Here is a 24104-nt window from a genome sequence, read left to right as displayed (position 1 = left end):
AGTATTGTATTTCCTTGCTCAATTTATTTTTCAGGCAAAAATGCAAGACGAGACAGCGATGGGAATTCTCCTCTGGAATGTGGTATTTGCAAAAAAAAAGAAATTCCGTTCAAGGTGTGGGCTTCAACGTCATTTGTCGTCACATGAGACAACAAACTACCAGGATATATGATTTGTTTATAAAAAACTGTTGTTTTTTTTTCTCAAAATAAGTGTACATTTATATCTGAAACACCGAAATAAATTAACTTAATTCGTTTAAAATACAGGGTTTTTTTTCCGTAAAATATTAGTATATGTAGTTTTCATAGAAAAAACCCAACACATTTATATACAACAGTAATGTAATAACATAATGACATAAATGCATACGTTATATTTCATTTCTATGATACATGCACAAAGATATATCCCAGTCTTAAGATATGATTATGATACAAGACAGTCAAGATGACCCTGGATCGCTCACCTGAGAAAAATGAACTACATGTTTCAAATGTCAAACTGACGATTTTTAGAATTTTTTTGGAATATTTTCCGATGTACACTCAAGTAACCCCTGGGGCGGGGCCAATTTTACCCCGGGGGCCATGATTTGAACAAAGTTTGTAGAAGTCTGCTAGGCAATGTTACATATCAACTATCTAAGATCTAGGCCTTCTGGTTTATTTTAGCAAATTTATGAAGTTTTCCCTATGTACAATCAAGTAACCCCTGGGGCTGGGTCAGTCTGACCCTGGGGGGTCAAGATTGAACAAATTTTGTAGAGATCCACAGAGCAATGCTACATGTCAAATATCTAAGCTCTAGGCCTTCTGGTTTATTTTTAGAAAATTTTGAAGATTTTTCTATGTACAATCAAGTAACCCCATGGGACGGGGTCAATTTGATCCGGGTGTCACGATTTGAACAAATTTTGTAGAGGTCTACTAGACGATGCTACATGTGGAATATCTAAGAACTAGGCCTTCTGGTTTATTTTTAGAAAATTTTTGAAGATTTTCCTATGTAAAATCAAGTGACCCCTGGGGTGGGGTCAGTTTTGACCCCGGGGGTCATGATTTGAACAAATTTTGTAGAAGTCCACTAGGCAATGCTACATGTCAAATATCTAAGCTCTAGGCCTTCTGGTCTGGTTTATTTTTAGAAACTTTTTGAAGATTTTCCTATGTAAAATCAAGTGACACTCGACTTCAGATGTAAACAATGTACATGTTGTTATGATTTCTTGCATATCCCGTCCATATGTACTTGTGTAATGAACTATTTATGCTGAATCCTGTCAGAATCGAAGATGTTAATCATTGTTTGTATTCCTGCCAGGTAATTTCAAGTTATTCCTTGTGTAATTTTCAATTTTTTTCCGATAATATGTAGTCCTCAGTTATTGTTTTGCTGGGAGCGGCCATGTTGGATTAACTACTTCCGGTTCGTTGCTACACTGTCTGCATTCTATGTGCGTTGTGTAAGAATCGCTAAGAAAGTTGTGTTTTACATATAATGGCTCACCTTCTGAACTGCAGAAAGCGTAATCATAAGGTGTTTATTCTATATTAATGTTTTGCAATATTAATTCCTGTGTATAATCGTCACAGTGCTTGTATTTTTATGAATTTTTGTGTGCCGTGCAGTCGGGCTGCATTTTTTGCTGCGTTTTGGTTGCAGTGCAGCAGCGCTGTACTGGTGTTGCACTTTGCGTGCATTTGCAAGCTTTTTGGTGCAAATGCCGCTGCAGTGCTGCGCTAGTGCATCGTTTGCTGCACACGGCGTCTGTTGCACAGGTCCTGGGTATAAATACTCGGTCGTCGCTGTGCTCAGGGACTTCAGTTGAAAATTTGTTTGGGTTGGGTCACGACAATGTTTGAGTTAGGTATGTTCCCTTTACCTCTAGGTTTATAAATAGGTCAGTCTTGAACTCTGTGACGTTTAGACACAAGGTTTAAATTTTTCATCTAAGGCTACTAAGTAAATTCTGTGTTATTTGCATAATTCCTTATAACTATTTTTCAAAGACATGTTACAAGTAAATTATCATCATTTTTCTAGTGTTTTAAACTTTATCAAAGTGATGCTTTAATTTAATACTAGTATTATATATGAGTACAAGTCAAAGGTTTGCATAATGTCGGGTATTTTGCAAGGTAACTTTATTGGGTAGGCTTTCGAGAACCTCAGGGGTATTTTAATAAATTTAAGGTAGTGTATATGCCACTGATACAGATATATGCTCTTGTTGAAATTGTTAATAAAATAATTAAAATTGTTAAGAGTGGAAAGGTGTTGTCTCATCTTTAATAGTAATTAGTTATAGGTTAACTCCCCTGTATCCACTAAGTAAAATATTTGGCCTTTGTATATAACTGAAGTCCATTTCAAAACACCACACCCAGACGGCTGATGAGCAGGAACAGCTGGGCTATGGCATAGGAGTTAAGGGCTGATTACAGCGGATACCGATTGCAGCCTTGAACCTGGAATCTTTTCGTGGTGGACCGTACCAGTCTAGCCCCGAACACTTAGTAAATATTGTGCATGTAAAAGGAGGACTCCTAGGGCACAACGGATTCTTTCGGTAGGATACAGGAGGCAAAATCCGAGCATTATTGAGGCAACCACTGCCACTCCCTATTTAATACCGCTCCACCTATTCCCCACACTGCGAGGCAACGACACCCCCCCCCCCCCCTCACCATGTGCCCCCACTAGCGCGCAACATAATTTTTGGTGTTAAAAGTGGGATCCTTTAATTCTTTGAGGATCCAGTGAGACGGACCTACGTAAGGAAAGACAATACCATGGAAAGTCATGCCCCAGCTGATAGTGACGGGGAGATCTTTTTCCGCAAGCCAGATCCAGACAATGTGAGTGACCATGAACTTTCAAGGTGTAGTAGCCTACAGACACTGTCAGATGATGAAGTAGATGCCGTCACTATGCGGCCCTCTCGAGATTATTCTGCAAATGTCCAGCACACGTCTTCATACACTGATGCTGCGGCCAACACATCACAGTCCGGTGCGCATGTGCAGGACCAGTCCAGGTCGGATTTGGTATTAAATGAAGTTTCCGGAGTACTTAGGGACGTTGTTGCCGAATTGAAAAATCAGAAGCAGGTGTTGCCAGAAGGTGGACACCAGACGGACCCCCCTCAATCAGGTTATGGGATGCGGCCCGGAATGAATGCAGGTCAAGGTGACTTTGAGACCGTGCCAGGAGGGCATAGGTACCGTGACATTGGGGGGGGGGGACGTGATCAACAAGTTCACTGTGAGGGATTTGATCCAAGACTTCAGGGGCGAAATTGCAATTATAATTCGGCTGAGTCTAGAACATACATAGGTGCAGGTAGACCTGACTATGGGGGTATGGGTTTTCAAGCTGGTAGGAAAGTGAGACATATGGAGAGTGGCAAGAAGCCGCCATTCACGGGAAAAGAGGACTGGCATGTATGGATTACACGGTTCGAAGCCATAGCGAAGAGGTACGGTTGGGACGATGAAGATAAACTGGACCAGTTACTTCCCGTATGGAAGGTCAGGCTGCCCAGTTCCTATATGGGCAATTACCAAAGCAGATCTTAGGTGACTATAGGGAGCTCGCAACTGAAATGCACAATCGTTTTCGCGTTATAGACACAAGTCGGTCATTCGCAGCGAAGTTCAGTCGGCGTCTTCAAAGGTTGGGTGAAACAGCAGAGGAATATGCCACGGATTTGAAAACGCTTTACGACAACGCTCATGGGTATAGGGATAGGCAAACTAGAGAAGAAGATTTGGTCAGAAAATTCCTGGATGGGCTTCGGGATGAGGAAATTCGCTTTGAGGTTGAATTTCACAAAGAGCCAGACACATTGGAAGAAGCAGTATATCATGTGGTAAATTTTATACAAACTAGGAATAGTAAGGCCTGGGAAAGGAAACACAGGACAGCAAGACGTGCGGTACCGATGGAGGAGTTCCCTAGAGATGTTGTGACCGAAAATGTCTGTAGAGTTCCGGAAAGGGCTACAAGTGGAATTAGATTTCAGGGCAGCGGTAGTGAAATTACGGGTCACAGCCAGCAAACACATGCGCAAGAAGAAATGCTTGCCAAAATTCTAGAGCGGTTAGAGAGGCTCGAAGCTTCAAGAAGGTCAAATACAACGTGGCCTAAAGGTGATCAGAAGCCGCGGGGTATTGAGTCAGTGGAATGCTTCTGCACTATGCTAGAAATTGCCCTCAAAAGAGTGCGCAGGTGATGGGTCACCTCAAGACCGGAGACCGAGCGGGAGCAATGGGCCGAAGGTAACAGACGCAGGTGTGCATTTAAACTCCAAGGGACCAGCTCCAGCGGCCAGGGGACGGTCCAATTAGAGAGTAAGGGCCACAGGGTTTCGGAATACGAGAGGAACAGTGAAGGTAAGGGTCATAATAGCAGCAACAGGAGGAGGTTGTGTGACGGTGTTTATGTGAGGGGCGCCATCGAGGGGGTAGAGGTCTTGTTCACAATGGACACTGGGGCAGCTAGGACAGTGCTGTCGTCAAGGGTGTACGAGGCTATGAGTGAAGGAAGAAGGCCGAAGCTTGTGAAGTCCGGCAACCTCAGGGGAGCGGATGGGTCGCCAATTACTGAGTTGGGGAAGGCTGGGTTTCACATGAAGCTAGGGCCATACGAGTTGGAACATGAAGTAGTGGTGGATATTGAGGATGAGGCGCTGCTAGGATTTGATGTTCTGATGGGCGGGAAGAATGGACCAGCTGATCTCCTGTTGAGTATAGGGGTTATAGTGTTGGATGGGGTGGAGATACCATGCCGACATGTAGGAGTAGGCAAGGGGCCTAGAAAAGTAACTGTCGCTGATGATGTACTATTACCCGGTAGGACAGAAACGATAGTGGACGTTTACGTTGAGAGGCAGACGCTTGATGATCTGGCTAGAGATAGTGAATTTTTGGTTGAACCTAGTGAAGGCTTCAAAGAACGATACAATTTGGTAATGGCCTCCACTCTGGTGGATATTAATAATGGTCCTACATGTAAGGTACGGGTACTGAACCATTTCCCAGTGGATGTGACTTTAAAGCAGGACGCACACGTCGGTGCTGCTGAGAGAATAGTAAGAATCGTGAGTGTTCTTGCTGAGAAAGAGCACGTATGTGAGGATGGCAATTTGTCCAGGGTCCGGAGGGTTACCTGCAGGGACAGAGCGGGACCTAGTGCTGTCCTTAAAGAGGTGAAGCCTGGAGTGGGTGGGGTGCCAGCTCACTTACAGGGACTTTATGAGAAGGCAGCAGGAGGTAAGAGTGAGTATGAGAAAGGCAGAGTGGCGGAGCTCCTTGCAAAGCATGGTGACATATTTTCCAAGGATGAATGGGACATTGGCCTGACGGATGTAGCCGAGCACGCAATCGACACGGGTGACGCAGCAAAAATCAAACAGAGGCCGAGGCGTGTGCCTTTAGCATTTGCAGCCGAGAAGAAGTCTGCTATAGAGGACTTATTAAAGAAAGGTGTCATTCAGAAGAGCACATCGCCTTGGGCAAGCCCAATTGTGTTTGTCAGGAAGAAGTCGGGGACTGTTCGACCCTGTGTAGATTACAGGAAGGTGAATGTGCTGGTGAAACAAGATGGCTTCCCACTGCCTAGGGTACAGGACTGTCTTGATGCAGTGGCAGGAATGACACTCTTCAGCTCATTTGATTTGACCTCTAGGTATTTTCAAATCCCCTTAAAAAAGGATGATGTCCCCAAAACATGCAAATATGGCCTGTTTAAGATGACCGGATGCCCTTTGGATTAAGCAACAGCAGTAGCACCTTTCAAAGGACAATGGAGCTAGTTTTGCAGGATCTCCAGTGGCATACTTGCCTAGTGTATGTTGATGACATCATCGTCTATAGCGCCGACTTTAACGACCATATGAGCCGTGTGGATGAGGTCCTTTCAAGAGTGGGTGGGGCAGGGCTGAAATTACGGCCAGAAAAGTGCAATTTACTCCAGACAGAAGTAACCTTTCTGGGACACATAGTGTCGAAGGAGGGCGTGCGCCCAGACCCCATGAACATAGCGAAGGTTGCTGACTGGCCCAGGCCAACGACGGCGAAACAGGTGAAGGCCTTTGTTGCGACCGGATCATATTACCGTCGCTATGTGAAAGACTTTGCGAAAATTGCCAGGCCCCTGTTGGAGCTGACAAAGAAGGACGTTAGTTTTCATTGGACCCCAGCTTGTCAGGTAGCTTTTGAGACCTTGAAAGCGAAGCTTACTGGTGCTGATATCATGGGCTATCCGTTAAATGAAGAGGGTGAGTTTTATCTGGATGTTGATGCATCGGGTTTTGGAACTGGGGGAGTATTGTCCCAAATTTAGTCGGGTCGGGAAAGGATGATTGCCTACGCTAGTCGGTCAATGAACAAGGCCGAGCAAAATTACTGCATAACAGAGAAGGAACTTCTTGCAGTGGTATACTTTGCTCAATATTTCAGGCAGTACCTTTTAGGGAGGAAATTTACAGTGCGCAGAAACCACCAAGCCTTGGTGTGGCTATTCAGTCTTAAAGAGCCTAACGGCAAAATTGCGAGGTGGATAGAGATACTTGCTGAGTACCAATTCGCAATCCAGTACAGGCCAGGCAGACTCCAATCTCACTGTGATGCCCTTTCTAGGTGCGAGGACCCGAGGGCTTGTGACTGCAGCAATGTTGACACCAGTGAGCCTCTAAAGTGCGGTCCGTGCAACAAATGCCGAAGGCGTGCAGAGCAGATGTCGTTGTCGTGGCAACTGGTAGGGCCAACCATAGAACAAGTGGGCCAAGGAGATACAACCAGCGAAAGTGAAGCGAGTGTGCAAGTTAGAGCGGTCACAGATTGGGAGACTCCAAAGATTAGGCCATGGTTGGAGACCGTAACTGCAGCAGAGATGGCAAGGCGACAGGAGGCTGACTCAGACATAGCGGTGATTGCCAAAGCACTTAGGGCTGGCTCAATGCCAGATCATACACAGATGGAGCTACAAAGTCCAGCAGCAAGGCATTATTGGGTTTTGTGGGAGTCGTTATTTCTGCATGATGGGTTCTTGTTTAAGAGGTTCTCAAAACAGAAGGGTACAGATGTTTACGCCCACCTGATTGTGCCAAATGAAATGAAAAAGCAAATATTAAAGCAGGCCCATGATAATGTGTTAGCTGGTCACCTTGGTACTAAGAAGACAAAATGCAGGATACTGCAGAACTACTATTGGTTTCAGCTGCGAGATGATGTTAAACGCCATGTCCGAGCTTGCGATGTATGTGCAGCCAATGCAGACCCAAAGAAAACGCCGAGAGCTCCAATGGGACACTTGCAAAGTGGTGCACCCTGGGTCACGCTGGCTATTGACTACTTGGGTCCACTACCGTGAACAGAAAATGGCAATATGTATGTCATGGTACTTACTGACCATTTTGTTAATTTGTAGTTGTAAATAATGGCTGCAGTTTATCATTTCCATTACTATATTTTTTCATCATAAACTTTTCATATCTTTTTCATACTTTAACTTTAGTCTTTTAAGTAAGAAATTTTTGTAATAATGGAAGTAATTAGTGACGTATTTTAATCACGTGACGTATGAACTTAGTAGCACATATATTTTGTATAAGTAGCACGTATTATTTATGGGAGCCTACGGAGGTATGGTGTACCCAAAGGAGCAGTTTTATGCCCTAACTTATTTGTTTTGCTATGGTGCTTACCATATGTTATATATTTTAGCTTCTTCCGCCAGACGATTTTACCTGGTGATGTCATAACCCGGAAGAACAATGCCCGAGGTTCACTTGTCTTCACTCGCCTGGATGTGATTTTCCCAGCGCAGAGCTTTCGTCCCATGGTTGTGTCGTAAACCGCAAAGACGCTGATTTTTGTTATCCTGTGAAGTCAGCTCAGGGATGCAATCACCTACTACCATAGGGAGCCAAAACGGAATCAACGTATTCACGGTTTAAAGGGACTTGATTTGAAGATATGTTATATATTTTTTGTGCTACTTAAAGTTCGCAATTAACTGAAAGATCTGTGCCACGTCACATTAAAATGGAACTGTCAGAACTTTGTATCTAGAGATACTGAACTTTGATTTGTTTTCTTTCTTTCTTATAATCAGTTTCTTTTCTACATATCATTTATTCATTGTTAATACTCATTTTATGTAAATAAATTTGTAAATATTGTAAAGGGTGTTGATTTGTTCTGATAGTTATTGTCGCCGGTACGGCCATTCCTTATCACTGAGAGTAAAACAGAAATAAAATGCTTAACTCGTCGAAGTTACAGTTTAACATCTGCAGAAACATGGATGTAGTTCCCATAATTTTATTATATGCTTAATTTTGTCATTTAAAATTTTTGATTGGATAATTGAATGGTTTTAGGTAGAAAGAAGAAGTACCACATACAACTTCGGCAAGGCAAACCCAAAGTGTTTCAAAAGATGGTAGCGAAGTACCCGTATTTTATTACGTGTTTCTTTTAATTGTTGTTGATTTGATTGCTTAATTGGTATCCAAAAAGATGTAAGATATCGGCCCGATGTCAATCCGACTTACGAAATAGTTACACTGATTGATGCGGATCTACCAATTTCAATATTTTGCGGCAGTTCAAGGGTTCGATCCCGGCGATATATGATCATTTTGTGTCGATTCGCCGTAAAACCTAACTCACTCACTCACGACGGCCCGACGTCGGCCCTACATCGGCACATTTTGCCGACATTTCGACATTTTACCTATATCGGGCCGATATAGTCATGCTGGCTGGGTACCTAATGGTTATTTCTGATATACGTGTTTGCGTACTATAGTAATTTATTCAACTAATGAAGATTCGTGTTCATGCTCTCGGGTCATAATAGCGTCTGGTGTTCATAGCATCTGGACCTGAAAGGATCTGAAAGAAAACAACTGCATGTTAAAGTCGTTGTCTGTATAGTGTGTATAGCTGGACATGATCCAAAAGACAAAATGTACCGAGATGTCTCAGAATGTTTAGTTTTATTTCTCCTTGCAGACAGCTGAATCTGTAAACAGGGAATATGTTAAAATTATGTAGGAACACTAACCATAATCCTACCAGTTTTCATGAAAACATGTTAAGGTTTGTTTTTTATCAACAGTTATATTAAAATATCAAAGGGCCGTTTGATAAATAGGAATGCAATGTACCACGAATTGCACAATAAACATTCTTCGAGAGTTAGACACTTTTTTTTTCAGAAAATGTTCGCGTCAGAAATTGCTTGAAGTACAAGTTTGCAACAAAAAAGAGCTTGAACAAGATTTATTGGGTGTAGCACTATCCCTATAACATGCAGAGCCAAACGTTAATAGAAATATTCACAATTAGTTGTTTTGTCTCGTTTAAGGTCCAAAAAAAACAGGCTAGTTTGATCATTAGAATGTAAAAAAGGCAGGAAACGGCGTCATTCAAATATCAAAACATGGGCATGACCATTTTATATCTTCAATAACTTCGAGAATTCGAAATCTACAACGCTGAAACGCAAAACCGAGTGTGACGAAGACATACAACTGGTGCCTGCACATACCCGTAGAGTTCAAAATACCATAGAAACCCACTTATGTGATAAAAAACAATCGAACACGCGTTAATTTCAGAAAATATCCGCCATTTTGTAAGTTTGCTACCATTTCGCCCGCTTGAACCAAGTGCGCAACCACTTCACGTCCTGTCCCTTGTACTATGATAAGCCAATCAAATATAACAAAAGCTGAGGATGCAAAATTCAAAGAATCGCCGCGATGCTTTATTTCATTATTGCAGAAAATATACATATTTTCTATGTACACTTTTGTTTCTCTCTTAATCTAGCCGAATGATTTAATGTTACTTTATAGTAGTTACTAAATAAATATTCTTTGATACAATAATATTTTCTACTGTGGATCCTTTGCAGAGGAAAAATGAAATAGATCGTCGGCGAATTGTAATAAGACAAGAAGTTATTGAGGTTTTCATATCATTTGTGTTATTCTGTCATCTATCTAACATTTTTCAAATAGCAAATCTTAACACCACACTTTAACAAGTTAAATGGTTCTCTTTTTAATTGTTCACAAAAATTTTGTAGGGGTGCAATTTTGTTTCGTTTATCCTACGACGAATAATCACAGCAGTGGTCTGGAAGTCATTATCGATAGGCTAACCACACCTTTATTAATGTGATACGCAGACCGTGTTCAGCTTTTTCTGTAAATTGATATATTTTGGTGTTTGAACAGGTTTTTATTATATTTCTTAAACTTACTTATCGTGTTTTAGATATATCAATATTCTTCTAAATATACTGAGCGAAACGTAGCTTTAAAACTATAAAAAGCGTCATTAAGGACAAAAGCTTCGTCTTTCATTTCACTCAGCGTTGCACAATCAGCAGAGTGAAAAAAGACACCATTGTCCAATCAGGCAGTGTTGCATAAATCTTTCATTTTGATAAATTATCTATAGTGCGTTATTAAGTAGTCTGATTTGCAAACTTCACGTGGTATGGGTCAGTCCAGGTCACGAATTCCTTCTTAGACGGCGTCCGCCGAAACATGTTGTGAAGCATTCTTATCATATACGATTGTATATAATATTTGCCAATTGCACTCCAGTTGTATTATTTTGTAAATCATCTTAATGTTTAGACCTGCATAGATATTAGGTGTGTTACATATATTAAGGCTTCCGTCTTCTTTGTTTTCTTGTTATTCCTTAAAATGTTACTTGTTATCATTGTATTTTAATGGAATTACTCTTGTTTCTAAGTTAATATGCGATACGACAAAATAGTATTCCAAGATACGTTAAATCTCTCGATTTCCATATTTGGAATCAATATTGTAGCCATGGCACACACCTAAAGTTTTAATGTAATTTTTAGTCCATTTGATTTCGTTGTGTTTCGGAATGCTGTTTTTCAATCTACCATTAAAAAGTACGGTTGTTTTTACTTTGCAAATATTTGAGCCTGATGCCTTCTCATATACCTTCAGATTTTGAAATAGATGTGGAAGACAAGTTTCATTCTCGCAGAGGAATTGCCTTTCGTCTGTCTTCATATTGACTAAGTTTGATTTCTAATTTCAGCTGATTAATAGATGGATGGAAGTTTAATGCCTTTCATATTTCTATCTGCTCTAACATGGCATCCTGCAGGATATAAAGTATCGGTGCCACCGGAAAGCCTTGTTTTATAGAGACCTTGATATGATCAGTATTCCGTATTAGTGAACCCATTTATTTGTATAGCTGATTTTGAGCCTATAAGAATCATTTGAATCCATTTTCTATATTTAGTTCCGAAACCATATTTTTCTGAACATATAAAAGCCCAATCCCATTCTACTCTGTCAAAGGCTTTTACACCATCTTTATTTTCGATGTCTGAAAAATCTATTAAGTCTTGAATTAATCTGTTTACTTCATTTTGATTTCGACCTTTTATAAAACCTTTTTGATCAGTATTAAGTAGTTTTGAAAGAGGCGGTTTAAGTCTTTCAGCTTAATTATGCTGTAATCAACATTGAGCAAGGTTAGCGGATGCCAGTTTTTGATGTTTTCTCTTTCTCCATTTTTATATAACAATGATATTATGCCCTTGTATTGTAACGTTTAATGCTCATAATTACTCGTTCTATTTCTTTTTCATTTACGCACGATTCTAAAGTTAATGCTTTGTTTTTATTTATTTTTGTGTTTAACTGTGAAATTGATTTTTCCGTCGAAATTTTGTCAATATTTTCTGATAAAAATAGCGACTTGTAAAAGGTTTGTTGTTCACTTATTATATAACATAGAATTAATATCTTGCTTTTTCCCCCGTTTTAGTGAGAATTTTTGACAATAATTTTTGCTTTCCTCACTCGAAAAAATATTTTGATGACGTTTCATTTTCACATTCATCCTTTTCCTTAGCTAAGGAGTACAAAAATATCTTTTTATACTGCGAAATCAAAACTTGAATTAATTGATTAATTTTAAGAGATACAATAAGTATAAAAGTATCAATGAAAGGATAGAAAGAAGAGCATGTAATACGTGACAAACAACTGAAAGAATGCGACGACATTTCTTCGAAAATGGACAAAGCAGTTTATAGTTTTCCAGGACCATGGAATCTATTCAATGAATCTGTTTTACTATTGTAGCCTACAGGTTTTGTTTAAATGTCATAATAAATTTTAATATGTTATTTTATGTTGAAATACGAAAGCAAAGGAAGTCTAAGAGAATCTTCGAAAGAATATTGTTCTTTTCACACTGCGGTATTTCTATATTGTCTTGAAGAATAGGGTAAACCAAATTAAGAATGTACATATTTAATCGAAACCGCAGAATAATTCATCAGTAGTATTTATTTATTATTAACTTACGTGTAAACTAACAAGTATTACCTTAATGGAACAAAAATAAAGAAATAAAATGTATTTTCACAACGTTTTTATTGTTTAATCTAGTCACTAGATATGATGTTGTAATTACATGATGTGATATATGAAACAAATAACAGTGAAAATCAGTGATAAAATAAACATTTTCGGAGACGTGATCAGCGTAACACTACACAAGGAAAGACTATTTTCAACTTACATCTGCTTCAAAACAATGTGATGATATGCACATCTAGGCAACAGGAATTTATCACCAGGAATTAATAATACTACAAATATTAGCACAAATATTATTACAACTGTAATCCTGCAATGTCATCTACTCGTATTTGATGCAAATACAAATTATACATTTTTACTTAAATCCTATACAAATAACAAAATGAACTGAACTGAACAGTCTATTCACGCAAATTATACACTGGTGTATATATCAATAGGCCACAAATTATTCTACGTATTATTAAAGACGTATTACTTACTTACTATTGCTCGTGCATTATAAATCGGACATAAACTGGCAAAATGAAGTAATACAAACATAAAATACATTAATATGCATGTAGATAGTAATGATATTTATCATATGAGCCGTGCCATGGGAAAACCAACATAGTGGGTTTGCGACCAGCATGGATCCAGACCAGCCTGCGCATCCGCGCAGTCTGGTCAGGCTCCATGCTGTTCGCTTTTAAAGCCTATTGGAATTGGAGAAACTGTTGGATGCGCAGGCTGGTCTGGATCCATGCTGGTCGCAAAGCCACTATGTTGGTTTTCCCATGGCATGGCTCATATGATTTCTTATTAGGTTACTATCTTTATGACGTCATTGCTAGTGACTTATTCATGTTTGCCATTGTCTCTTGTACGTTTAACATTTGCCGGTAAGCATTGCCTGAATATCTTTTTTTCAGCACTCTTACTCTGCAACACTGCACATACATATAAAAGAATGTACAAAAAAACAATATTCCTAAACAACTTTCATGAGGAATTCAGTTTGCGGTATCATCCACTGTGAGAATGTGAAAAAAATATTTCTAAAAGATGAACTGTTTTATGTACGAAATTTAGTTAGGCGGCACTATCTACGTTGGAACTAAAAACTAATCGCGCGGTAAAATCTAAAATATTTTTATATATATATAAGCATATAAAAATGATTTAAACTTAACAAGCATTGATTAAAAACTTGTAATAAATGAAATCAAACTAAAATAGCGTTGTTTATAATATGACAACATGCAGTCTGTAATGAGTCATGTCCATACATAAACAAATCACGAACACAGACACATCATTCGATTTTAAGTACGATACTAAATATTTTTAAGTTTGAAACAAACGCATACGCCATACTACTAATATATATATAAAACAAAAACTTAACTAAATATTGACAAAAAACATTGTATTCCGAACAATATAACTTTACTTCATAGCAAATATTTATATATTTTTCAACATTAAGTTTGCTTCCGAATATATAGAAAGCTTCTTATGTTAAGGTACAGTCTTAACTAAAATGAAAGCTGGAACAAAAGTGAATCAAGTAAGGAGTTCGTTACTTTCTGTTTGATCCACCAAACTGTAAGAGAATTTTGACTTGTTGCAAGATTAAGAAATATGTCATACATGTAGATATGGATCTTTCGAAATTTTAAAGTAGTTAATGCTGTTAATTTTAAGGCGAAATCAAAGGCCTGAAGGGCCTGAGTCGGCTAATGATTGATGTACTGACAGTATAGTCTACCAGTTTCAGTTTGTTTTTAGTTTTTTTTCTTGAAATTTCATAACACATCTCGATATTTACCCAAAATATTATATCCAGATACGATTACACTTTTCTCCAGTTTCAACAATATATTTTACAAATTGTGATGATATGAAGACATTTAGCAGCAATTGGCAGTATCTGACATTGAAGTTTACGGTTAAATTACCTCTTATTTAAATCTTTTCATAAAAAGTTGTTTCGTTTCGTGAAAGCAGCCAAACATAGACGATCTACTTTCGATTTCAAAAACTACAAGAAAATACAATTTAATGTTCCGCCGATTTGTTTATTTCTCGAAAAATAAGAATTAAAATCATTTTTAATATCTGTAGTAACTAAACAAACCAGTAAGAGCTTCTTCTTCCGATAATTTATCCATTTACTGACTGCAAAATTCAACTCACGCAAAGTTTATAGAAATCATACGATGCGTGTATACGTTCAATGTGGGAGAATTAAGGCTGATCGGCTATGTTACCTAACGCATCCAGACGATTCAGATTTTGTTTTTAAAAAAGCATTGTGTGCATTTCTGTAATTTTATATACGTTTTTATACGCTTAGAAATTATTAGACATGCGTATTTGCATTATTTCTATACATAATTTACGCTAATACGCATCTTATCTGGAGCCCTGTGGAACTATTTTTTGTTTTTCGCTGGATGTTACGCAAGCTTTGTAAGCCTGCGCAATTCATAAAATGCACATTTATGCTTAATGAGTTACATTCGAGTATTGCACAATTACAAGTCATAAATATGACAGATTAAATCGTATATTGGTCATAGCAAAGGGAATTGACACAACTTACTTCATTCATGCAGTGAACTGTTTGAAGTTTGAGAAATCAAATGGAACTACATCCCTTCACTGTGTTATTTGGTCCATTTTGAGAATCGCTGAACAGCAAGGACTCGTCAAAACGCTTTCAGCGTTTAGCCGACTCAAAAATGTCTTCTATGTGTACAAGTTTGCCTCATGAGAAATTTTGAAAATGAAATCGTCTTCGAAATTTAAAAAAGAAGACCTCACAGAGAATGGTTTAATATGCTAATTAAACTGTTCAGAAAGTTCCATAACTATTTATTAACAGATTAAGCCAAAATTGAAACGTTAGAATAAGTTGTTGTCCAGGTTGAGTTTTGTTTTTCATTAAATTATTATTATTAGGCTATAGATTGACATTCTATTCCTGTGACCATGGTTCCAATTTGACATTGTGAGTCGTTGTTACTCCATATGAAACAGCATTGAATTACATTTTGTATTCTATATATCCTGCGAAACAAACGTTTCAAAGAAAAAAGGCCATGGATTTACCGCTGCTTTTGCTTGTTAGCGTGTGATAACTTACTAATTTGCATGATTCTTGTTATGCAACACACAGTTGAACTTATGTATGTCTTCCTGAATATTTGTTGCTAATATTGTATTTATAACTACGACAAGGCGAAATGACCCCTTACATCTATTAAAAAGGTATTTTAGATGACCTACCGAACAGCTGATTATCATACATATTATCATATATGTTTCTCAGGTTGAAAGATGAAAAAGTATAAAATTAATGTATAGTTTACTCGTACATTAAGATATCACATTTCCTACTGATATACAACTGAAAATTTCCACATACACTATGAAAATATATTTAACAAACAATGGTTGCGGTAATGAGTTCTGTATATATTGAAACGCAAACATTATTCATTTACAATAAAATGCATTGTTTTCTATACCTACTTTTCTCTTCCAATCAATGATTCGCATCTGTACCATGTGACCGTCCAATATATTTCCGTATTTGATACAATATACATGTATTTCGTATCGGACGATTCAACAAATTTGAATATCTATTATTAACTTAACGGTAAACAAAGCTGACCAACAAAACTACCAGCCTAAATATCAACATTTTAATTTAATTGTTCATTGAAGCGATGCCTCTGCGTCCTTAATTACTAAGAAAAATAAGCAGATATTAAAAAGATTATTTAACATTATCCTGTATAATACGAGATATACTTGGACTCGAACACGTCCAGAAAAACAAATGGGATGTATATTGGCTCGTCCAATTTATTTTTGCCGAACAGGTGTTCGTCCAAATATATCTCTGTATTGCATATAACAACATCAAATATCCTAATAATATACAACATTAGAACTTCTTACAGAAAAAAAACCATTTCAACACGAAGACACAATACCTACTACTACACAAACAAATGTTCAAGTCATAGTTATCATAATATCACTTCTGCATCTTAACGTAAATCAACTTATTGCTATATTTATAAATCTAATGTTTATTTACATATATTGCAAACAGAAAGCATATTGCTATCAGAATTATATATTTATAAGAGTAACATTTGAGCCGTGCCATGAAAAAAAACCAACATCTGCGCAATCTGGTCAAGATCCATGCTGTTCGCTTTCAAAGTCTATTGCAATTAAAGAAACTGTTAGCGAACAGCATGGATCCTGACCAGACTGCGCGGATGCGCAGGCTGGTCTGGATCCATGCTGGTCGCAAACCCACTATGTTGGTTTTCTCATGGCACGGCTCATTTATGAAGTACTAAGGTACCCTTCTGTAAAATTGATAAGCTTATATCAATAGAGTTGTTACATCAAACACAGACTACTTAAGCACTCGTGGTGGCGCACAAAATAATCGAGTTATCCAAAACCAACAAAAACCGAATTGTGAACTAAAGTAACGATTAAAAAGCATTAAGAATGTTAAAGAATTAAAGGTTGAGTATTGAATTCATAAGATGCACGAAAGGTTTGAAGTTCACTTGATAGAATATTTGATTTTCATGACAACATTTTTCCACCTTGGTGGAAAATTTCAAATGTCTATTTCATAATTACAGGAATACAACTAGCACTCAAAGTATTGATTCAGCTCGTAGTATAGTATAAACATTTCATAAAATAAAAGAGGGAGAATTATATATCAAATATGAGTTTAATTTGCATATCTATCGCTTAAACAAGGAAAAAGCAACGAAGTTTTAAAATATATACTGATGAAAATAGCATTGTTAAAGAAATAAACATTACTCAAAGCTCAACTAGAAAACGGGTTCAAAATCATCGTCTCTAAATATAACAAAGGAACAGTTCTTTTTGTAAAATTAAACATTTAACCGTTGAAAAAAAAATGCTAAAATTGAATTAAACATTTTTTACTCAGTTGAGCAGAGGGCATGAACATGTAATTATAGTATGGCTTTTTTGGCCCTTATGATACACATTTATATTGATAATCATATTAAAAGTGTTCAATTAATAAATGGTCATTCTGTAAATATTACAATAGCTAATTTACATAACGAGGAGACAATTTTAACAGGAAAAGACATAACCTTTAGCCTGCTGACGACAAGTGATTTTGCCTTTGCTACCAGTGCAGACCAAAATCAGCTGTCTGATCATGGTCTGCACTATTCGCTATTCGGTAAGTAAATTTTCAGTGAACACCCTTTTGATAAACAAATGGTACTGCCTAAATTGAAAGATGGACCAGTCCATTTTAGAAATTTAGCAGGGTGAAGGTTAAGGTAATGGACCAGTAATGACAACCGTAATTTTCCGTTCGTGTCCGTTTTCTCTGAATGCAATATCGGCATTCTGCATTTTCTGTTATGGCCGAAAGATGCGAGATCGCATAATGAAGATACGTGATGGCACGGAAATTGCCGACTGTCATTATTGGTCAGCGACCAACAAATCCGGATGACCATCAAACCCGGACACCCCTGTAAACGCTTTATTTTGTCACTAGAGTTGAATCATTTGTTGCCGATCAATCAGACGCTTGCTTTTCTACAAGATTCCATAGAACATCTTTTGAATGTAAGTTCTTGACACACAAAAAAAAACCCTTTTATTTAGCGGTAAACAAATATGCATTTTGGTTTGGAGGATGACTTAACTTTATTCAATTGAAATTTCAAGTGTCGGGTATAAAGAATTACTGAAGATATCGTGAAAAAAGTTTAAAAAGTGTCCGGTCGTTGGTCTCCGACCAGTGTGGGTCTAAAACATTAAATAAAATCAATTATTAATTACTGTTTTATCTAAAAGTAATTATTTACACTTTTTTCCTTTGCAATGAAATAGTGAAACATGAGTGATATGTCTATCTGTATGTCATTATTCCTTAACTTCAATTCAACATTATAAAGGACACGTTGTGAATACATTTACACAGCAACCTTCGATTCACATCTATACAAACATTTAAACATAAAATAAATTAACCTAAATTGTGTTTGGACTTTATTTTTAAGGAACTACAATACAGAACAAATATGTCAAAGCGCAAATGTATTTTAAGGAAATTCAGCAAATAAAACAATTAAAAGATACTACCATGTGCTCGAGTTTTTTAGTCAGACCGCTTAGAAAATACTGCCTCTCCGGTCAATATCACAACGCACTTGTATGGAAAACAATCGTACTTTCGATGACATTTTCGCGTACAGAAAAAAATCCAAAATGTCCATTTTAATCAAACTTTTCATAATTGTGTACTTTCCTATTTTCAGTCAGTGTGAAAAGTATATTTTGTATGCCAGTGTGCTTAATTTCTATAATTCGCCAAATATCAGCTGGAGTCCTAATATTGCTATTTATTTTGATTACTAATCTTCTAGCTCTCCTGAATAATACGAGACTGAATATTTTAGAATGACACTTAACTCACAAAAATCTTAAACGTAAAAAGTATATTTGTGTTGAAAATATTAACCAAACAACTCATAAAAATAACGACAAAATAGTTATTGTCAAACGCATTATAAAACCACCATTTCCTAATGTTTCAAAGCTAAAGTCCTTTTGCAACACTTATTTCAATACAGCAAATTGGATGTTTCAGTCAGATATTATAATAAGATCGTTTACTGCTGGTCGTTCTTTTTTTGTTAATACAGAATTCTTGTTTTGTTTATACAGAATACAGTACAACTGCTGTAGATAGACCAAGATGATAAGATTTATTATCGGTTCACTGAAAGGTCTTGGAAAACGTAAATCCATTTCGAAAATTGAAACAAAAATATCATTGTATCCGCGTTAATTAGACATCATTTTGTCACCAAATTAAGAAAGTTATATACGAGTAGTTTTGTCATTAATGACAAGTTATTATCTTAGATTTATATGAAGTGAAACATTTACGAAACAAACTATTTGACAGACTAAAATGATTGTGTACGTCCATTTCATCCATCGTTCTCTCGTAAACAGCAAATTAAAGAACAAACATAATTTTAAGAATTCTTCTTTCTTATTAAAAAATGTATTGAAACACAACTGAAGACGTAATTTGAACATAACAAAATCGACGAAACTATTTTGAATCTGCTTATGTGAGATGTAGAATCTGAGGGCAGGAATATTTTGATGTAAAATGTTTGTAAAGATGTGATCTATCCAACAAAAGCATTTACAGTACATATAATATATCGGACAAAATGAGCATTAATAATTCTTTACAGTTTAAAACAGCTATGCCAGACCATCTTATTTTTAGTTATACTTTCTCTACAAATTATTTTGTGTTGATAATATAATTTCGTGTCTAAAATATTGCTTTTGTTTAGAAAATACAACATTGATACAGCACTTATTACCTTGAATTAGATCTTTCATTAATAACTGTAAGACAAATATAAAGAAATGAATAAAGTTATCCTTTGTATTATTATTATTATTATTATTATTATTATACCAGATTTATATAGCGCCCTTTTCATGATCAATTTCACGTTCAAAGGCGCTTTACATAGTTCAAATACAGCCACACAGGGCGCATAATTCATCCTCTATTAGTACAGTCACAGAGCGATCTGACCAGAGGGACAGAGTGAGACAAAGCCCCCCACGACAGAGATCAGAAATCAGATACAGGCTTGTCCGGCTGACTTAGCCTAGCTCGTTTCGAATAGACAGCCTGGTTCTTTAACGTGCCCAGTGTATAGCACTGATACACGCAAGGATTGCCTGGGTTCCTGACCAGTACACCTCTGCGTTAAAGCCATTTATTTATTATTTCAGACACAAACAAGTGTGTACTAGCAAGGAATCACTATCAGGTATGATATACGACACGAACTCGAAGAACGGTGATAAGGCATAGCTGCTTTGAAATAATACAGTTTAAAAAACTATACATGGGTATGTTCTGTCATCATAGTGTTTCCGTTCTGTGTTGGTTTTGTTTTTACAAGTTCCATTTTCATCCAACCAGGCCTTGACTTCGGACAAAACCAGCAAAACGTGGAAACAAATGTTTCTCGAAACTGCCTTGACATTGTACTATATAAAACAAAATTTATTGCATTATTACACAAAGCCATTATGTCTAGTATGTCGCCCAGAGGTTGGTAAACCTCGAAGAAAAACCTCTCCTCAATCAAACCCATAATTGTTAAAATTCCTTGTGGTAACTCGGTCAGCAAAAACAAGACAACAACCGCAAGAAGCATCACTGTTGTTCTATTATGTTCGCCGTGGCGATCCGATTCCTGGCGGCGTCCTTGGTTCTTTAAGGCCATTCTTCTTTTATACGCTCTATGCATAGCAACAACCAGCAAAATTGTTAATACAGTAAGTAAAAAGCAGGGAAGGATTTTAAATATGGTAGCTTGTATCATTTTATTCAGCTTGTCAATGTGTACAAATGCCCCTCCTTCTCTGTACACATGGTTATAGACAATGTCCAGTCTTGTTGTATTTCCAACAGTGATATTGGAATAGCTACTTTTCATGTTGTTTATGATCATATTTGGTACACACAAAAATAAGACGGACCCTAGGATGATTGCTGCACATACTATTGCTCTTATCACAGTACAGTATGCGCTCCCTCGGGTTGGAAACCATATGCAAACAAAACGGAAGGTTGCTAACTCAATGGTCAGCCATATTGCACAAGAATGACATACAACACTGAAATTTGCATGGAAAAGCAGATAACATATCCAACCGTATCCCCGAGTACTCGGAAATTGTAGGTCTGGGTCTTTTAGTATGTAGAAGTGCATGGCAAACGGAAAATAATCCAACATTGTAAAAAGGTCAGCAACAGCTAGACACGTTAATATAACATTTGTAGACGTTATCATATTCTTCCTCGTCAACACTACTATATTTGCAATATTTGCCAAAAACCCGAACAAACAAACGCAAGCACTGACATATCCGTGAATCCGAGCGTATTTTACCTGAAACTTCATAAGGTCAGATTCCTGAAGAATCGTTGCTTGCGTAGCATTTTGAATGTTTGTCAAAGAGTCTGAACTATTTTCAAAAAAGGTGTTTACCGAGGTTGTATAAGGCGTGTAGTCCGTTCCCATCGCTGCAGCTTTCGTCGTCAATACCACTGAGAAAATTGTATACAAATCCGAAAGAAAATGCTTACAACACTTTTCCTCGCGTTTTAAATAATCCTGGTCACAGCAATTACGCCACAGCTGTCAGAAATCCGTCTGAAGTAATTTAAAACAATGAAGCTGGCTTTCTCACCACTTCGTCTTTCTTAAAGCTAGCACTATCGGCTTTGTCGTTAATTAAACAATTTTGAGATGAGGGCGACAGAGCGGTGTTTGCTAAATTGCATCTATTAGGCGCGGTGATTTGTCTTCAGGGCCATGCAATTTCTCTAATGAAGCCGTAAATTCCTGGTTTAATTGAGGTCGTGCTGAGAATGGTTATATATGATAATAAATATCTTTTCCGTTGACGGTTTTCAAGATTGCAGAATGCCGATCACAGCGATTCTAAAGTAACGATCCACCGTAATGAATATTCACCAACCCTGTTACTTGTTATCGTAGAAACAGCTTTGAATGAATTTCTCAATACAGCTCACATCCTTTTGTGTCGTAATTTCCGTGATAAGAAGTATCTGTGAAATGTAGTGGAAACTCACAATACCCAAGCTTGACACAATCATTAATTAACCATGGAAATTTTCGTATAAATTCATAAAATCATATTCACCATTTACACATCATTAAGTTGACCTCCAATCGCTATTGTTGGCTTCAACTCAATTACACACTGGCTTTGATTATTGTAAATGTATACTTCTTGTTAAGCGTATATAGCACGTTTGATCTTCGAGAGACTTCACGAAATTATCGTTCAAAATTCTCCTTAATTTGTGTGGGCTTAGACTGTAATCATCTCATCTCTTCTTTCAAGACATAGCTTCAATTAACATTTAAACAGATCGTCTCTGGGTGAAATGTTACCACTTGATTTCTGCTTCATCTGCAATCACTCTCGAACGTCTGACTGTAAAGAAAATCGAAGAGTCCGTGAATAATATTGTATAAATGTTTTATTTATAGAGAAAGGGAAAACAAATGACTGTGTCAAATGGCGGGATATCTAATGAAGTAAATGTGTGAAACTGTTGTACAATGTACATACATGCGTCTAAACAGGGCGAATATGGTATTAGTTTCATAAAAAAGTTTACCCCAAGTAAATGGTTTCAGATCGATACAATATTTTGTTGTTGTAAATGAATGATAAGACAACAGCAGAAGTGCTAGATTTATCAATTACATGCATGATGTGTTTTATTTATCTAGTAACCCTGATGCGATCATGGATTACAATTAATGCGTGCCGATTAAGTCGCTATCATTGGGTGTGAGGAGGCTGCACATTTACCACTTGTGAGCAGGCTCAAACAAACCAACTACAGTCAAAACGTGTTACTCCGAGATAACCGAAATTCTATTTAAAATATTATTTAACACACGTGTTTTCGGGACGAGACTTGCAAAATGTCTTCGCGATATCCGAAATTTTGAGAAAAGGGAGTTCGCGATATCGAGTTTTCAACTGAAAGCTATCATCTTGTTTCAGAAGGATTTTTCTAGAAGATTTGGTTAAACACAACAGCAGTCTCTAAGTGCCATGTGAGAGCTGTTACAAGTCTCATCTTTCCTGGACTGTGGTCACTGAGCACGGGCAGTTCAGTGCTAATTTTAGCAGTATTAAAGTATCATCTTTCCTGGACTGTGGCCACTGAGATCGGGCAGTTCAGTGCTAAGCAGTATTACACATTTCATTACCTCATGAACCTGACTAAATAAAACTAACCTGCTATTAGTTTGCTTGGTTACGTTCTAAACTTACAAATGATTTAAAAGACTGGCTTTCCCAGCATTACGGCGTTTACTCATTAATACCACGAGAAGATTGTGCACTCGGTAATGCTAATTGTGATAAGTATGATTAGGTTTGCAGTTCAGCGCTATGAAATATGTAAATAAACTAATGAATAACATGACAAATGTCCATAAAAGACAACACGGCGTTCCATAGTTTTCGTGTCTTAAAAAGTCATCTTTATGCAACTTGATCTTTGTTTACTGTGCATTAAATTAGATATTAAAAGGTTTTATTGTAAGCTGACACAATGTTATTTTATCAGGCGATGTAAAATGTCAAGAGCCAGTCCTCCATTTAAGCAAATAATAATTGAACCATTGATGTACAAGGTGTTACACAAACTAAATGCGTTCATATCTGCGTGCAAAAATACAATATGAGCCGCGCCATGAGAAAACCAACATAGTGGGTATGCGACCAGCAAGGATCCAGACCAGCCTGCGCATCCGCGCAGTCTGGTCAGGATCCATGCTGTTCGCTAACGGTTTCTCTAATTGTAATAGGCTTTGAAAGCGAACAGCATGGATCCTGACCAGACTGCGCGGATGCGCAGGCTGGTCTGGATCCTTGCTGGTCGCATACCCACTATGTTGGTTTTCCCATGGCACGGCTCATATAAAATTATATACTCGATGCTTTATTATATTGTACCTAAAAGCTTCGAGGTGCTAACTGTAGTAATGATTATACTGGAAGA

General features: G+C 37.3%; 2 protein-coding genes across 2 annotated transcripts in view; one reads left to right on the top strand and one right to left on the bottom strand.

The window, feature by feature from the left end:
• The first annotated feature begins 4486 nt into the window (after window positions 1-4486).
• LOC123546249 (uncharacterized) lies at window positions 4487-5779 on the top strand. Its single transcript, XM_045332443.1, has one exon. It carries the CDS (start codon window positions 4487-4489, stop codon window positions 5777-5779), a length of 1293 nt encoding a protein of 430 aa, XP_045188378.1.
• Window positions 5780-12446: 6667 nt separating this feature from the next.
• The window catches only part of LOC123547271 (G-protein coupled receptor dmsr-1-like), a 62958-nt gene continuing 51300 nt past the window's right edge, over window positions 12447-24104 (bottom strand). Inside the window, exon 3 of the mRNA XM_045334237.2 lies at window positions 12447-22516. Within this exon, the coding sequence (XP_045190172.1) occupies window positions 20383-21573 (1191 nt within the window). The 5' untranslated portion in view covers window positions 21574-22516 and the 3' untranslated portion in view covers window positions 12447-20382. The remainder of the gene's footprint in view (window positions 22517-24104) is intronic.

The sequence above is a fragment of the Mercenaria mercenaria genome, chromosome 9 (assembly GCF_021730395.1).
Source record: "Mercenaria mercenaria strain notata chromosome 9, MADL_Memer_1, whole genome shotgun sequence".
Lineage (NCBI taxonomy): Eukaryota > Metazoa > Mollusca > Bivalvia > Venerida > Veneridae > Mercenaria > Mercenaria mercenaria.
This window is presented reverse-complemented; position numbering and strand designations above follow the sequence as displayed.

Bases quoted from the DNA above. Each gene is read 5' to 3' on its own strand.
- LOC123546249 (XM_045332443.1), top strand. From the start codon at position 4,487: ATGGACACTGGGGCAGCTAGGACAGTGCTGTCGTCAAGGGTGTACGAG.